At 37.1% G+C, this 16,378-nt stretch overlaps 3 protein-coding genes across 3 annotated transcripts; 2 read left to right on the top strand and 1 right to left on the bottom strand.

The window, feature by feature from the left end:
- The first annotated feature begins 22 nt into the window (after positions 1–22).
- On the top strand, positions 23–4,545 carry grhpra (glyoxylate reductase/hydroxypyruvate reductase a). Its single transcript, XM_067381177.1, has 9 exons — positions 23–186; positions 569–699; positions 780–852; positions 962–1,078; positions 3,196–3,284; positions 3,626–3,727; positions 3,847–3,982; positions 4,132–4,262; positions 4,357–4,545. The coding sequence occupies exons 1-9, from the start codon at positions 104–106 to the stop codon at positions 4,476–4,478; spliced, it is 984 nt and encodes a 327-aa protein (XP_067237278.1). The 5' UTR covers positions 23–103; the 3' UTR covers positions 4,479–4,545.
- Positions 4,546–4,725: 180 nt separating this feature from the next.
- tomm5 (translocase of outer mitochondrial membrane 5 homolog (yeast)) lies at positions 4,726–5,792 on the bottom strand. The gene is made up of 2 exons (XM_067381188.1): positions 5,575–5,792; positions 4,726–5,297 (listed from the first exon to the last, which is right to left on the bottom strand). The coding sequence occupies exons 1-2, from the start codon at positions 5,693–5,695 to the stop codon at positions 5,263–5,265; spliced, it is 156 nt and encodes a 51-aa protein (XP_067237289.1). The 5' UTR covers positions 5,696–5,792; the 3' UTR covers positions 4,726–5,262.
- A 255-nt stretch (positions 5,793–6,047) lies between these two features.
- si:dkey-109l4.3 (uncharacterized protein LOC559137 homolog) lies at positions 6,048–8,486 on the top strand. Its single transcript, XM_067381166.1, has 4 exons — positions 6,048–6,432; positions 7,434–7,625; positions 7,762–7,844; positions 7,951–8,486. The coding sequence occupies exons 1-4, from the start codon at positions 6,249–6,251 to the stop codon at positions 7,987–7,989; spliced, it is 498 nt and encodes a 165-aa protein (XP_067237267.1). The 5' UTR covers positions 6,048–6,248; the 3' UTR covers positions 7,990–8,486.
- Positions 8,487–16,378: the final 7,892 nt, after the last annotated feature.

Raw genomic sequence — 16,378 nt, 5'->3', positions numbered from 1 at the left:
ACTTTTTAGTGCTTCCCACCTTTGGATTTCTGTTTGTTGTTACCAGTTTCAGTGAGTGAAATATATCAGATTAATCCATCCGTTTAAGTTTTAATTGTGCAGGATGAGCGCACAGCAGATGATGAAAGTGTTCGTGACGAGACGCATTCCTCAGGAGGGCATGAAAATACTCCAAAAAGCCGGCATGTACGAAATTTTATATGATTTAGTAGTATGCATGCAAATTTTGCATGTCTAAAATGTCAGATTCTCTCCGTGGAGAGTTAATGAGATGATGTATTGTAGCTTGTGCCAAAACTATGATGGCCACGGTGTTGTCCTCGAGGATGCCGTGAGGCATACAACAATTTGCTTTCACTCCTGCATTTAAAGTTACGCCAGTGACCCTAGCATGCTTACAGCCTAAAAGTAAAATGTCACACACTGTTTCGTCACGAGCCTTATTGCACACGTTGATATTTTACAATGTAGCAGCAGAACAGCATAATTTAAATGAAACAACTTGCACAATCTTGTGTGAACAGTTTTCGTTGAATCTGATGTCTCTGTTGTTCCCCGATATGTGCAGGTGTAATTTGTCAGTGTGGGACTCTGATGAGCCTGTGCCCCGGGTAGAGCTTCTGAAGGGGGTGGCAGGTGCTCATGGGATTCTCTGTTTACTCTCAGACAAAATTGATACTGAGGTCTTGGATGCGGCTGGTAAGGTAAAACTCTGAGTAAGCTGTAGTTGAAAATACTGACCAGGTAACATTGATAATTCACATATTAAATATTCTCAGGACCCAACTTGAAAGTGATCAGCACTCTCTCTGTTGGATTTGACCACCTTGCTATAGATGAGATAAAGAAACGGTAAGTTTGTTTTTGTAAGCCCAGAAAATAGACAGTTGATCGATTATGATTGATCATAATAAAGATGTTCATACAATTTAAACACATATACTCTCTTTCTCCTTCCCAGAGGGATAAGAGTAGGCTACACTCCTGATGTTTTGACAGATGCTACTGCTGAGCTGACAGTGGCTCTGCTCTTGGCCACTGCCCGACGTCTTCCCGAGGGTGTAGAAGAAGTGAAAAAGTAAGTCAGACACCTTTTCTGCTACATCATATGATATATACTGCAGCTTGGTAGGGAAATGTTCAACATTATCTTAGAGCCATCATTAAAACGGAAGTTGCGATTCCAGGGGTTGGACAATGAAACTGAAACGCCTTGTTTTAAAGGATTAGTTCACTTTCAAATTAAATTTTCCTGATCATTTACTCACCTCCATGTCATCCAAGATGTTTATGTCCTTCTCTCTTCAGTCGAAAAGAAATTAAGGTTTTTGATGAAAACATTCCAGGATTTTTCTATATATACTGGACTTCAGTAGCCTCCAAACGGTGGAAGGTCAAAATTACAGTTTCATTGCAGCTTCAAAGAATTCTACACGATCCCAGATGAGGAATAAGAAAAACCATTGCTCATTTTCTAAAAGAAATAAAAAATTATATACATTTAACAATAAATGCTCATCTTGAACTAGCTCTCTTCTTCTTCTTCTTCTTTCTTAGAATTCTGGCAGTGTAGACACTGCTAAGTGTATTACTGCCCTCCTCAGGTCAAAGTTTGAAGTAAATGTTATATACTTGCACTAGCATATTGTCTATGACAATTTACTTCAAACTTTGACCTGTGGAGGGCAGTAATACACTTAGCAGTGTCTACACTGCCAAAATTCTAAGAAAGAGGAAGAAGAAGAGAGCTAGTTCAAGATGAGCATTTATGGTTAAAAAAATTAATAATTAAATTTTTTTAGAAAATGTGCGATGGTTTCTCTAGATAAGACCCTTATTCCTCGTCTGGGAAGAACGCTTTGAAGCTGCACTGAAACTTTAATTTTGACCGTCAACCGTTTGGAGGCCATTGAAGTCTACTATATGGAGAAAAATCCTGGAATGTTTTCATCAAAAAACTTAATTTCCTTTCGACTGAAGAAAGAAAGACAAGAACATCTTGGATGACATGGGGGTGAGTAAATTATCAGGAAATTTCAATTTGAAAGTGAACTAATCCTTTAAATCACAATAATTTATTAGTATGGTGTTGGGCCACCTTTTGCGGCCAATACCATGTAAATTCGTCTTGGGAATGACCGATACAAATCCTTCACAGTGGCCGGGGGATTTTGAGTCATTCCTCTTCCATAACAGTGGCCTGGTCACTATGTGATGCTGGTGGAGGAAAACGTTTTCTGACTTGCTCCATATCCCAGAGTGGCTCAAAAATATTTAGATCTGGTGACGGACTGTGCAGGCCATGGTTAATGTTCAACTTCACTTTCATATTCATCAAACCATTCTGTCACAGGTCTTGTTGTGTGTATTGGTGCATTGATACAAGGCACCCCCTTCAGGGTACAATGTTTAAAAGATTGGGTGCACATGGTTCTCCAGAATGGTTTAGTAGTCATTGGCAGTGTCAACCGACATTTGGCATTGGCATGAATGACTAAAGGTTTGGCTATAGCAGTGGAGCTCCTGATGGACAATTTTTGTGAAAACATTAGTCTCGAGGTGCGCGTTTTAATCCTGCAATGAGTTGGGCAGCTGTGGTTTTATGTTTTGTTTTTTTTGGTACAATCCAGGTCAGTACCTAGACATCCCTTTCAAACAGCTTACTCTTGCGTCGACAGTTACTCCCGTTGGATGTGGTTGATCCTTCATAATGGAATGCCTACATTACCCTGGAGACCATAGCTCTCGTTACAAAACAAAGACTTGCTGTCCTGGTCACAGATGAGCCAGTGAGACATGCATCCACAATTTATCCTCCGATATGTCTCCCATTATGTTGTGTGAATTGCAGTATTTTATGTACAGCTGTGTGATTGCTCTGCTAATTCAACTGTCACACTCTGCTCTTACTGATAGTGATCCCCCCGTGATCTCATGTTAGTGACAGGCTGACCTGCCAACGTGCCAGTAAACACATTATCAGAGAAGAGGTGTCGTTGCAAGAGGGAGGGAAAGTTATTTTGATTAAAGATTGGTTGCATACATTTAAAAAATTTTATGTGCACCGCAGATACATAATTTAAAATATTTACTATGGTGACTTTAAGCAAAATAATGGAATTTAAAACAGTGTAATAATTCATGACCAATATCTAATTTTTATATTATTTAATAATAATATTTTCCCCATCTCAGTGGCGGCTGGAGTACATGGAAGCCTCTGTGGCTGTGTGGTTATGGTCTTTCGGGCAGCACTGTTGGGGTGATTGGATTGGGCCGCATAGGTACAGTATGATGGATTTATTTTACCTCTTTTCAGTACCATAAACTACCAATGCATCTGTTCTGTTACATACACCATCTGTTGTTTTACTTCAGTGACAAATCCAGTGACATTTCTAGTGTAAACAAGCCACAACACAGATAACCTTGTTATCATATGTAGTGTAATCTCTCAGGATAATTGAAAACGTCACCCAATTTATGTTGTTAAAAAAATAAAGGTGAATACTTTAAAACCTGTTTTATCTGACAATATCATTCTAGAGAGAATTACATTTTCACATATGAAAAGCATTCTGACTATTGGGTCTGAGAGATTTTTTGTTTAAACTGTGATTTGTAGGTTTGGCCATTGCAAGGCGACTGAAGCCGTTTGGTGTGAAGAGACTGCTGTACACAGGCAGACAACCCAAACCTCAGGCCCAAGAGGTTGATGGGGAATATGGTAGGAAAAGAAAAGAAATTGCTTTATGCCACTCTATGGATGAATTAAGATTATTTACAAGGGATATGAAAATTGTATCATAGCCTCTTGTCTCATCTTAACCTCTATCTCTTTCTCAGTGCCATTAGACACTCTGTTGAGTGAGTGTGATTTTGTGGTGGTGTCCTGTTCTTTGACTCCTGACACTCAGAACCTTTGTGACAAAACCTTCTTTAGCAAGATGAAGAAAACATCAATCTTTATCAACACCAGCAGGTATACCTCACCAGTGAAACTTGTTTCTTTATTGTTATAGCTGAATTGCCATTATGCATTTTACAGGGCATTATATTTATTTTATTTTAAACTAATCCAGTGTCTATTTGATTGCTGTAACAAAAAATACTGTATTCACCCTTCTCTAGAGGGGCAGTTGTGAATCAAGAGGACTTGTTTGAAGCCCTCAGCAGTGGTCAGATCGCAGCAGCGGGGCTTGACGTCACAACCCCTGAACCTCTGCCCACTGACCACCCACTGCTGACCCTTAAAAACTGTGGTGAGCTTTAAATCTCACTAGTACTCTTGTACATTGTGAAGCCATCTCATAGTAGAAAAAAATTGTCTAACTTGGTTTTATTTTTGTCTTACAGTGGTCCTCCCTCACATTGGCAGCGCCACCTACTCCACGCGTGGTGTCATGAGTGCACTCACTGCAAACAACTTGCTGGCAGGCCTGACAGGCTCTGAAATGCCTAGTGAGCTGAAACTGTAGTGCTCTAACTTGCGCCTTATTCAATAGAAAATGTCAGTACTGTTAAATCTAACCATTAAATGCACTACAACTATGTGATTAGAAGGAATAATACATGTATTAGAATAATCTCCATTATGACTGGAACAACACGTGTAATATTTTACATTTGAAGTCATTCAACACTCAAATGCCATTTTAAACTGCAAGTTGTTGATTAAAGACATTGATTGATGTATGAATTATATGGTGCTTATGTAATAATAACAGATTTATTGAAACTCCTCCTGTATTTGGCATCTCATGGAGAAGCACATTTGGTTAAGTAGGTGAGTCACATTTTTTAAACATCAGGATTTGAATACAAGATGAATGCCATACATTGATTTCATGGAAAATGTATTTTTTTTATAATGCATGTTGAGTTCTTACCCTCTTAATACATTTTAAATGAATCTAAATGTACCACCGGGATTTTACTATAATTTAAATGAAAGTAAATGTTATAAATCTCTGCTTTGTGGTTCAAGTTTCAACAACTCTGTCAATGGGATTAACTGATTAGACCTTTGTGACCATGACATAACATTCTGGTAGACATCTCTTGTTTACCATAGTTCTCAAATGCGATTATACTTCATCTGTTCTCATCCATTCTAATGCAACCAGTAAAAAAAAAAAAAAAAAGTAAATGACATGAAGTTACAGCATCTCTTCATCAACTGCCGTTGTAAGTGACTTTGCAGCATCGTCGAGGTTCTGCATGCTCATCTGTACAGGGAATGTTTCTGTCCATGGTGAGGTTTCATATGCTATCAAGCTTCTTCAAAACATAGGGTGCTGAAAAACAGAAAAGTGGTTTATTAACATAAACCTTTTGACGTTAAGAGATGTTGCTCTGCTTGACTCCGGGTTCAATAAATTGTACGCTGCCTATAATAAACTTCAAAGGTGACCTCTAATATTCATATCCATAGAGACCCTGTTAAATTTGTAGGATGCTGAATAAATCATCAATCAGAACGTCTCGAGAAACGGACACAATTTCAGTTTTATAACGATCACACGTGCACATTTGATCTAACCAAATATAAGCACGAAGCGCCTTGATACTCACTGACTCGCAGAAGCGCAACATAAATCAGAAAGTTGCGAACAGACGTCATAACATCCTCGCGCATTTTTTTCTTCATCTCCTCCGGGTCCATCTTCGGCCCAAGACCCTCGATTTTAAACATCTTAAAGCTGGAATAAAAGATTATATGTACCTCAAATGATCGCTCTGAGCCACATTCAATACAAGAGGCATGCGAGAAGGGAAATACGTCACGTCGGATCTCCTGCTAGGACCTTCGCTATTAGCCTACTACGTTGTGCCTGATAGTAAATCGGGTACTATCACAATCAATACATGATTAAAAACACTTCGTTCCTTTTATAATAACATTTCATAGTATTTCAAGGTGAATATATAATAAGACGTTTTTTAAAAATCAAGAAAAAGTATTTAAAATGTGCAATTTAAATCAGGCAAAAATAAAAGAAGACTCCTTGTCACGGCTCATTGTTTTGATTTTTGATGCGCGCCTGTTGTGAATCGCCAGTCTGTGTAATGAAAGACAAACTAATGACTTTATTTATTTTGTGTTGTTTTTAATTTTTTCCGTATAGACACTGCCACATATATCCTGGCATTTATTTAGTGTCCTGTGTGGCACCGAATGCTTTAAAGGTACTTGCATGTAGTATAGATTACATACTAAAAGTCCACATTACTGTATTTAGAGAATCATGGATCCCAATGCACTACTGTCCAGTAATGTTTGTCAGACACATATGAAATGGGTTAATGGATTTACTGAGATGTCGCCCATCTGTTTACCCAGTAAACGTAAACGAAATGATGTGAATAATGTAAATGGAAACGAAGACGAGGGTCCAAAGGGTTTTCCCTCCAAAGAAAGCTTGAGGAAGCGTAAGTATGGCTCTTAGTTGTGGGCAGGACTCAATCCTTAACTGTAGAGTTTAATGCAAAACCAGATTTTTAACTTAGGTCTCCAAGTTTTAAAAATAATTAAGTCATAACTGTATTAATTTAAAATTGAATTAAATGACTTAATACAAAAGGACAACTAGCTGTATCTGTATGTATATATATATATATAGACTGTTCTGTACAATACATAGCCTACACATTCTCCTACAACTTCTAATATATACGCTAAGTTTTTCCAACCTAAACCTGCATTAATCTGGTGTTTAGCAGTTCCAATAGGCTCATTGGTGGATAGATCCTGTTAGAATTGAATTATCCTGATATAGGATTTATTATATTGAATGCATTTGTATTAGGAGAAATTCTAAGTGTACATTTAATCGTACTTACACTGCCCTCCAAAAGCTTGGCAACCCCCTAGAAAAGTGGGTTTTGGACAATATTGTCATGAATCCTTTTTAATTTGTGATAATTTTGCACTGATAAGGGACAACACAAACTACGGAAACATATTTTATTATATAAACATATATAATAAGTTTATACATAGAAAAAAACTTAAATTTTCAGTTCATCCAAATATCCACCTTAGCAGCTATCTGACCTAAACTGGGTTCTATTTGGTTCATTGTATTCTAAACTTAATTGGCAATCAATTGTTGAAGCTGTTAAGGTGTGCTGACCCAAAAATCTTTTACAAACCTGGGCCAAATTTAAACCAGTAACCAGGCATCACAGCCGGCAAAGGGGCATGTCTGACTTTGACATGTGTATATATTGCCATTATTATGTAATCAAAATGAAAATTATTATTGCTGGTCTTCAATGATAATGTCAAGTTACTGTAATGTATTTGCACCAAAAAAATGATAAGGATTTATGCTGATATTGTCCAAAACAACACTTTGCCAGGGGTGTTTCCACACTTTTGGAGGGCAGTGTATAATGCTTTTGACTCTTGTGTGTCGTCTTCCCTTTAGGTGGTTTTGTCTCGATTGATGGCCAGAGAGGTGTTTACTACTCCGAGAGCTGGGAGCCCAATGGAAGCACTTTATACCTGCCTGTAAATGGCACTTTGTTAGCTAACATTGAAAAATATGATCAGATCAGCTTTGAGCAGGGATGCTTCTGCATTGGCAATGCAGCTGGTGGATTTCAACAGAAAGTCCAAGGTAGGCCTCATTAGTATGTTTGAATAATATGATCCTTTAAATTAGTAGTTCATGTTCATTTCAAATCTGCATTGCCTGTGGGCATGTAAACGGGTAATAACAGTAACTAACAAGCGAACCTCTTTTGCTCATGCAGGTCAAGCGATCCATTGCTGGCGATATAGTGAACGTGAGCGAAAGCTTTTCATTGCACTGTCTTACTTGTTCACAAACTTGCAAGTGAGTTTAATGTTAAAAATATTTTAAAAATATATCCATGCACTAAGGTATGGCGGTTTTTGTCTTCTCATCATCAAACTCTGTATTTTCCCTCCCTATCCTGTAGGTGTTCCAGGACGTTGTCAGCGCTCTTGATTGTCTCTGAGGATTCTGGGTACACAGAGTTGGCCTGTGTCATCTAAACAAAAAAGCACAGACAAATCCTATGTTATTTAGCACAACCTAGATATTTCTCCTCCTTGTTACAATGTCTTTTTAAGACGATTTTACATTTAGTGATATCTATTGAAATATGTGCCTTTATGACAGTATATTTCTGTTCTGTGCGCTGTTACAGTGCTTTTTTGTATGACTGTCAACAATAAAAGATATCAGTCATGTTTGATATCTAACAAAGCGCATTAAGTTAGTTTTGCAACATCATTGTTTCACTAATATGAATACCGATTTGTTTTTCATGACAAACAGTTATAAGCGATCCTGCAGCCTCAGTTATTGCTGTGAACCAAAACATGTGACACTTGTACAGCTTCTGATTTTGTGCACAGTATTTGTACTCTAAGAATGTTTGTACTGCTATAGTACATTGCTGTTTTATGTGTTTTAGTTTTGGTGACTTTTTATATTTTTTACAATAAAAAGTAGGACTAAGAAATAAAAAATCTGTTCAAATCTATCCAATGGCAAAATGTTCCAAAACTGAACTGAAATTGGAAAGGGGAAGGGGCTACTGTCATTTCCCCCTTACTCTCAGTATCACTTGCTCTTGTTGAGGTTTGCTCAAGTATAGAGGTTTAGAGGCTGTTCACACTCCCCTCCTCTATCCTTCTCAGCGGGTAGCTTTCCATAGATCATTCATTCATTACGCAGATCCTGTGTGAGTCAGAGGCTTGCTGTCAGACTGGAGAAATAAGATGGAGTAGAGAAACCGTTTATTTGTGTTTCATGACTTTTCATGAGGTGAATGAGTTAATGCAGTATCTTATGTAAGTTAGAGTATAAGCTATTATTCTTGTTTGTAAAAGAAATAGCTTCAGGCTTCATTACTCATAATGCCATTTAAAACTTTATGATACAAATTAGACAGTGTGGTTATTACCTTTTTAAATGAATTACTCAGCATTAATAGTAATTTTGAGAGTACAGTAACTATTCATGTAAAAAGCAGCCAGCTGATGTTGAATATTTTAGTTATTATGACTCACAGAAGGGTTATAAATACAGCTGGCAGCCAAAGATTCACTTGCAATTTGGTTCAAGGAGAACTTATTGGCACCAGTCAATCTAATTTCTTACTTTTTTAGAGCCAAGAACAAAAGTGAAAAAAGCACCATTAATGGAAAAGTTTCAATCTAAAATGTGCACGTCAATGCATGTTGTTAATAGTTGAATAATTTATTTAATATGCACTAGATAATTAACTAAATTTTATCTACATATATAAAACCTTTTAGGGGATCCCATCATGGGATCATTGTTTTAATCTTTAATTTTAATTACATTTTATGAATTAAACAGCTTATAAGCATACTTCATCACTTGAAAAAATTGAAATATCCTATTAGAACATGAAAGTATTATGTAATCATTAAGACATTTCTCCTTATATTGAACCTTTTTGGGAACAACTGAGCAGTTGAGATTTACTATAATAGTAGCCTATACATCACTTTACCCGAGTATAATGTATATATGTGAAAAAACTTACATATTATCCAACTTTTTGTATAGAGCTGTGCATTAATATAGTTTCATTACATTGCAACTTTTAAAAATCTTGCCAAAAAAGATATAGGCAATGATACATGCTAATTTACTATTCTGAATTCAGTCAATAACTATTTTTCGAATATATGTTTCCTGAACACTCCCTTCTTTTTCTGTTGGTTAAACAAACAGACTCACCCCATTGACAGAGCCAGCCATTTCTACTTATACAGAACCTTTTCGGCATAAATAAATAATAAAAAAATTTGAGTGAAGAACCATAAGGTTCTATGTAGAACCCAAGTGAACCTTTTTTAAGAGTGAGCACATTAATTAGATTTGTACATTTTCTAAAGAAAATGAGAGTGGTATTTGCCCTTGCAAACTCAAAAGCTTATACATTCATTGACACATTATAGTGAAGACAGATCTTAAACAGGTGCAGTTCATCTCTTTGAACACTAGACTGCATCATAACACAAGCCATCTCCCATGATGCTTTGACACGGCCGTTAACATGAAATTCAAAGTCTAGAATATCAAATCACATGTATGGCACAGAGCTAGGATTCACAATATAAATAAAAGAAACCTGTTTGTTATTGTCTTCGAGATGAATGTTATCATGCTTGACCTATTTTTTACTTCACTTTTATACATCTACTACAAAGGAAGGGATATACCCCTACTGAAACCCAGCACAAAAAATTGTATTTTTCTAGCCCCTAACTCTTCTTAGGTAGGGCTGAAAGCAGTCCACTTCATTAAAGACAGCACACACACGTGTGCCTCCTGTGAGGATAGAGTATTTAGCTTTCTATCACGGACTGCTAGAGATTTCTCATCTTGGCATTTCAGCTGGTGGGAGGCATTGGACACACCTAACCCTGAGTTTCTTCCTTTTTAACTGAGAATCTGATTAAATGAGGCCTGGTTGGCTCTGACAGATACCGAGCGCTGGTGTGGTGATGAGAAAATGAGCTCTTTATCACTGCCTGAGAGAGTGAGTCAGCATGTTTAGTGGGGATGAGATTTGCTCATTTCAAAAGCTTCTACGTGGTCACCAAACAAACTCAGATTCTGCACTTAAACATTTGACGAGGGTACATTTAGTTAAATGGCGATGTAAATCATTTTGAATTAACTCTGCCTATTTATCCAGCTAATATGCCATTAAAGAGGATATTGCTATTGTGATAATGGGAATTATTATGATAATGGTTTGTATGTCTACAGCAAGCTTCCCAAACATGGGTTTATGGTTTCTCAGACTGCAGGCTCTTTTAGTCAGTTACACATAAGGGAATACTAACAATTTCCTTTTGTCCTTAACTTGAACTTGGAAAAAAAGTGGTGTATGAACTAAAACTTATGGTAGTAATATAAACATTCTACAAAGATTCAACAGTAAAGGTAAAACAGCTGAATTTAGAATCATATACTAGAGTATAATAAGTCATATGAAATGAAGATTCACTCTATTTTCTAAATATATGTTGCTGGTCTTATTGTGAAAATTAATATTAAGGTTTATATCTTCATGCTAAATTGAAGCTGCTTATAGTCACATTCAGCAGGCAATATATACCAAGCAGTTGAGATTTCCTATACAGACTATATTGCCTTATGTGAGTAGGTCTATATGCTGGTTAACTTGGATATACTTACTGTAGACTATATATCCAATTTTATATATAGCTGTGCGATAATATAGCTTACATTTTGCAAAGATAAACAATTGAGCAGTTGAGATTTACTGTATATATTGCTTTACCCCCATACATTATACTTATACCAATTTGGATGTACTATATGTCCACTATATGTAATATACTATATGTTTAAAATATCGCTAAGCAATAATATAATATAATATAATATAATATAATATAATATAATATAATATAATATAATATAATATAATATAATATAATATGTAAGCAATAAGGTATGAGAGGCTGTGCTGTATCATGAATAAGTCATTGCTGAAGGGCGTTGTTTGGCACGACACGAAGCAGAGTGCCTGCAACCCCTTCAGCCATGACTTATTCACGATACAGCACTAGCCTCGAGTACCTTATTGCTTTTATAAAACGGTTACCACACAATACAAATATTAAAGCCAAAAAATATGTATCAATGCAACTTTCATGAAGTAAAATCACTAAAAGCCTTCTTTCCGCCAGAAAAAATAGTTCCTGACCGTGAACAGCAACAGAAGTTACATTATCACGCCATTAGATGGCGGCAAAGACTGACTTTATGAGCGAGTCACTCCGTAGCAAAGACTTTTATTTTGAAAAGACTGAATTGTTGCGAACACGGAACAAGACAAACGCTTTGACTAGCGCTGTCAATCACGGGAAAACCCCTTAACTGTTAAAAGGACAAGATATTCCAGCGGACATTTAAACAGATTTTTTATTATGAACATAGGACTGACCTGAATGAAAATGCTAAATCTAAATGCAGGTAATAATCTCTTCCTCACTATACTCTTCTATATAATATAGTAAGCTTCAATTAACAATATAAATTGAGAACAGTTTACGTTGCTAAGAGTGGTTGCTAAGGGTGTTGTGCAGTGGTACACAGAATCGTTGGGTGAAGTGGTCATAGCCGTGTTTTATCATGAATAAAACACGGCTATTGACCAATCAGAATCAAGGACAGGAACTAACCGTTTTATATATAATATATTATATAATAATATATTATATCTTCCTAAACATTCTTGCTATGCAAAAACATAGGAATGCTAATTGCATACTAATATGCTATACATAATTCGGCCACCGACTGTTTTCTAACATGTTTTCTGAACACTCTCTCCTTCTATCATTGGTTAAACAAACAGAAATCCTTCCCTAGACTCATCCCATTGGCAGAGCGAGTGTTACTATGTTTATCAAAAAACAAAGCAATGTACACATCACCTTTTAACTTAGCAAATGTGTTTTATATGACATATCACATAGGGCTTGATGGAGGCATCATAAACCTTATTTGTAGATGAATTACCTAAAGCCTATCCTGTGTATGATGGAGGTGATATGCCATCGAAATAATGCTCGAAATTAGCGCCACGCCGATGCAGAGGCCAGCTGTAAGAGCCTCAGTCTGATGTGACATCAGATCAGTGCTTACAGGCATCTGTGCTTGTCTAGTCGGAGCCAGCTGTCCTGTGCTATGATTGAGATCACACCGGCACCTCGTCTGTGCCAGACTAGCGGTGTTTGGCACTCACCATCAGCCATTATCCAAGACCCTGCAGCTCCTCCATGCACTGCTGCACAAATGCAGTGTAACTGCCATCTGCTGAAAATCCTGTCACAGTCAGAATCTTTTAACCAGTCAGTGCATTAGCCAGAGAATGGATTTCTACACAGTAGAGCTGGATGGTAGATGATGATGATTATGATTGGGAATGAAAGGGCAAAGGGGTGGAGCTAATCCAGACATATAATTTCTATTCAGCAAGAGCAAGTCTTTACTTTGAAACGGCACTAGCTTTTCAAGCTATAAGCTGCTGAAAATTAAATTATTGTATAGTTATTATTACAGTAGTTAGCTACACTACACAGTTTTTTTAGCAATAAACTTAATTAAGGTGAAAACCTGAACAGATAAATCAGTTCTGAACAAACTGATTTACTAGAATTATTCAGATTTTCCAGTGGTACATACTGTATGTGAGAGAGGAGCAAAGAAAAATAATGTCCGCACAATGAAATTGCAGCTCGAAAAAAGCATTTACCATACAGCACAACATTTCGACAAGTCAGGTCTTCATCAGTCACAATACAAACACATGCGAAACATTAACATCATTTTATTGCCTCTATAAATGTGCATGCGTTCGAAAAAAGCAGAACTATTGTCACATTACTGAAAAAAAAAATATTTATGTGACTACCATCACTATGTTTATTTTGATACTCCAAGAACTGGCCTATACAGATTCACTTGTATTCACAGCACATTTGAAGCAGCTTGTCGCGTATGATAACGGTTATCACACATATCCAAAGGCTTCCCAAAGGTGTTTATGACACAAAAAGAGATACTTTCTGAATGATTGTGTGAGTATCTTGGAAAGCCTTGTGGAAATTTTCCCCGAGGGAAGGCATTTTCATCCTCAATAAGTCATAATTCAAACATTAGATATCTTCAGTGATGATAAGACTATATGAGCCATGTTAACAGGGGGTTCAAAGAGCCCTTGGTCACACACTCACCTGGCTCTGTATAAATACCAATGCCTGGACAGGAGGATGATAGGGGATGGTGATAACTAGTTGTATGAATCAACATGGGCTTCTGAGAGAGCCAGCAGCCTGCGGACATGTTTATGCAAAAACATCATGAGAGGAAACAACACGGTGTGACTAGTGTGCGTTAACTCCTCTGTAGGTTTGGGAAAGGTTTTGCTGTGCCCTGTGGCTAACTGTCATATTCAAATGGTTCCCAGAAGATTTAAACAAAAAATCCTGTTTGCACACTGCTTTCTCTTGACAGCTGTCTCAAAGTTTTGCTATCATTGTGCTACAGAATATTCCACTTGACACTTAAAAGCACCACACTAACACAGAAGACTCGCAAAGCAACACTATCTTTCTCCTTTATAAGAATATTTAGTACAGGTTATGCTCAGTCCTCAGAAAATATGGCCCTCCTTTAAAAAAAATAAAAAATAAATAAAAAATCTTGGTTACAGTGAGGCACTTGGAAGTGAATGGGGCCAATCTCTAAATGTTAAAATACTCACTAACAACATTTACATGCACCCACCCTGTTGAAAAACAAAACAAACAAACAAACACATATGCTGGTTGGGTATGTTTTGAAGCATGGCAGCTGGTTTGAGCTGGTTTATTCTGGTCCTTAGTTGGTCATGAGCTGGTTTAAAGTTCACCCAAAAATGAAAATTTGATGTTTATCTGCTTACCCCCAGTGCATCCAAGATGTAGGTGACTTTTTTTTTTCAGTCGAACGCAAATTATGATTTTTAACTGCAAGCGCTGCCGTCTGTCAGTCAAATAATAGCAGTGATTGGGAACTTCAACTATAACAGTAAATAAAACTTGCTTAGACAAATCAAAATTAAAACCTGCGGCTCGTGACGACACATTAATGTCCTAAGACACGAAACGATCGATTTGTGCGAGAAACCGAACATTATTTATATAATTTTTACCTCTAATACACCACTATGTCCAACTTTGTTCAGCTTCCTGTTAGTGAGGTCAAAAAACGCGTTCTGAAGACGGAAGTGATGTCTCGCCCATATACTTCAATGAGCGCGAGACATCACTTCCGTTGTCAGAGCGCGATAAGACCTCACTAGCCGGAAGCTGAACGAAGTTGGACATAGTGGTGTATTAGAGGTAAAAAATTATATAAATACTGTTCGGTTTCTCGCACAAACCGATCGTTTCGTGTCTTAGGACATCAATGAGCCGTCACGAGCCGCAGGGTTTAATTTGGATTTGTCTATGGAAGTTTTTTCGACTCTTATTGTTCAAGTTCCTATAGTTGCTATTATTTGACTGACAGACAGCAGCGGTTGCAGTTAAAAATCATCATTTGCGTTCGACTGAAGAAAAAAAGTCATCTACATCTTGGATGCACTGGGGGTAAGCAGATAAACATCAAATTTTCATTTTTGGGTGAACTATCCCTTTAAAGGGTTAGTTCACCCAAAAATGAAAATAATGTCATTTACTACTCACCCTCATGCCGTTCCACACCTGTTCATCTTCAGAACACAAATTAAGATATTTTAGTTGAAATCCGATGGCACAGTGAGGCCTCCATAGCTAGCAATGACATTTCCTCTCTCAAGATCTATTAATGTACTAAAAACATATTTAAATCAGTTCATGTGAGTACAGTGGTTCAATTTAATATTATAAAGCGACAAGAATATTTTTGGTGCACCAAAAAAACAAAATAACGACTTATATAGTGATGGCCGATTTCAAACCACTGCTTCATGAAGCTTCGGAGCACAAATGAATCAGCGCATCGAATCATGATTCGGATCGTGCGTCAAACCGCCAAACTGCTGAAATCACGTGACTTTGGTGCTCGACACGCTGATTCATAATGCTCCAAAGCTTCTTGAAGTGTTTTGAAATCGGCCATCACTATAGAAGTCGTTATTTTGTTTTTTTGGTGCACCAAAAATATTCTCGTCGCTTTATAATATTAATATTGAACCACTGTACTCACATGAACTGATTTAAATATGTTTTTAGTACCTTTATGGATCTTGAGAGAGGAAATGTCATTGCTGTCTATAGAGGCCTCACTGAGCCATCGGATTTCAACTAAAATATCTTAATTTGCGTTTCGAAGATTAACAAAGGCTTTACGGGTGTGGAACAGCATGAGGGTGAGTAATAAATGACAGAATTTTTATTTTTGGGTGAACTTACCCTTTAAGCTGGTCCTGGGCTGGAGCTAGTTGCTTAGGACCAGCACTTGACCATCTTAAACCAGCTCATGACCAGCTAAGGACCAATTAAGGACCAGTATAAACCACCTCAAACCAGCTGCCATGCTTCAAAACATACCAGCATATTATGTTTTTTTCAACAGGGCAACCAATCCGTCAGTAATCAGACTAATGGCTCATTCAGACTGAAAAGCCTTCATGTAAACACCTCAATCGATCTGAATGAAATTTTGGATTGGGATTGAGAGGGGTGAAGTAAAACTAAAATAATCAGATTAATGAGAAAAAACTAAGCATATAAACGCTACAATAGGACTTTCATCTGAATTGGAATCAAAAATATCTTGCACACATGCACTGTGCCGTG

Source organism: Chanodichthys erythropterus, chromosome 1 (genome assembly GCF_024489055.1).
Source record: "Chanodichthys erythropterus isolate Z2021 chromosome 1, ASM2448905v1, whole genome shotgun sequence".
Taxonomy (NCBI): domain Eukaryota; kingdom Metazoa; phylum Chordata; class Actinopteri; order Cypriniformes; family Xenocyprididae; genus Chanodichthys; species Chanodichthys erythropterus.
The sequence above is the reverse complement of the archived record's forward strand: the minus strand, read 5'-3'. Positions and strand labels throughout refer to the sequence as shown.

What these genes read in the sequence shown, in the direction of transcription:
- si:dkey-109l4.3 (XM_067381166.1), top strand. Translation starts at nt 6,249, where the DNA reads ATGGATCCCAATGCACTACTGTCCAGTAATGTTTGTCAGACACATATG. An exon ending in CAAAGAAAGCTTGAGGAAGC is followed by an intron (nt 6,433 to 7,433) that starts GTAAGTATGGCT and finishes TCTTCCCTTTAG; the next exon opens with GTGGTTTTGTCTCGATTGAT. An exon ending in ACTTGTTCACAAACTTGCAA is followed by an intron (nt 7,845 to 7,950) that starts GTGAGTTTAATG and finishes CCTATCCTGTAG; the next exon opens with GTGTTCCAGGACGTTGTCAG.
- tomm5 (XM_067381188.1), bottom strand. Translation starts at nt 5,695, where the DNA reads ATGTTTAAAATCGAGGGTCTTGGGCCGAAGATGGACCCGGAGGAGATG. An exon ending in TGTTGCGCTTCTGCGAGTCA is followed by an intron (nt 5,298 to 5,574) that starts GTGAGTATCAAG and finishes TCTGTTTTTCAG; the next exon opens with CACCCTATGTTTTGAAGAAG.
- grhpra (XM_067381177.1), top strand. Translation starts at nt 104, where the DNA reads ATGAGCGCACAGCAGATGATGAAAGTGTTCGTGACGAGACGCATTCCT. An exon ending in ATCTTTATCAACACCAGCAG is followed by an intron (nt 3,983 to 4,131) that starts GTATACCTCACC and finishes ACCCTTCTCTAG; the next exon opens with AGGGGCAGTTGTGAATCAAG. An exon ending in GCTGACCCTTAAAAACTGTG is followed by an intron (nt 4,263 to 4,356) that starts GTGAGCTTTAAA and finishes TTTGTCTTACAG; the next exon opens with TGGTCCTCCCTCACATTGGC.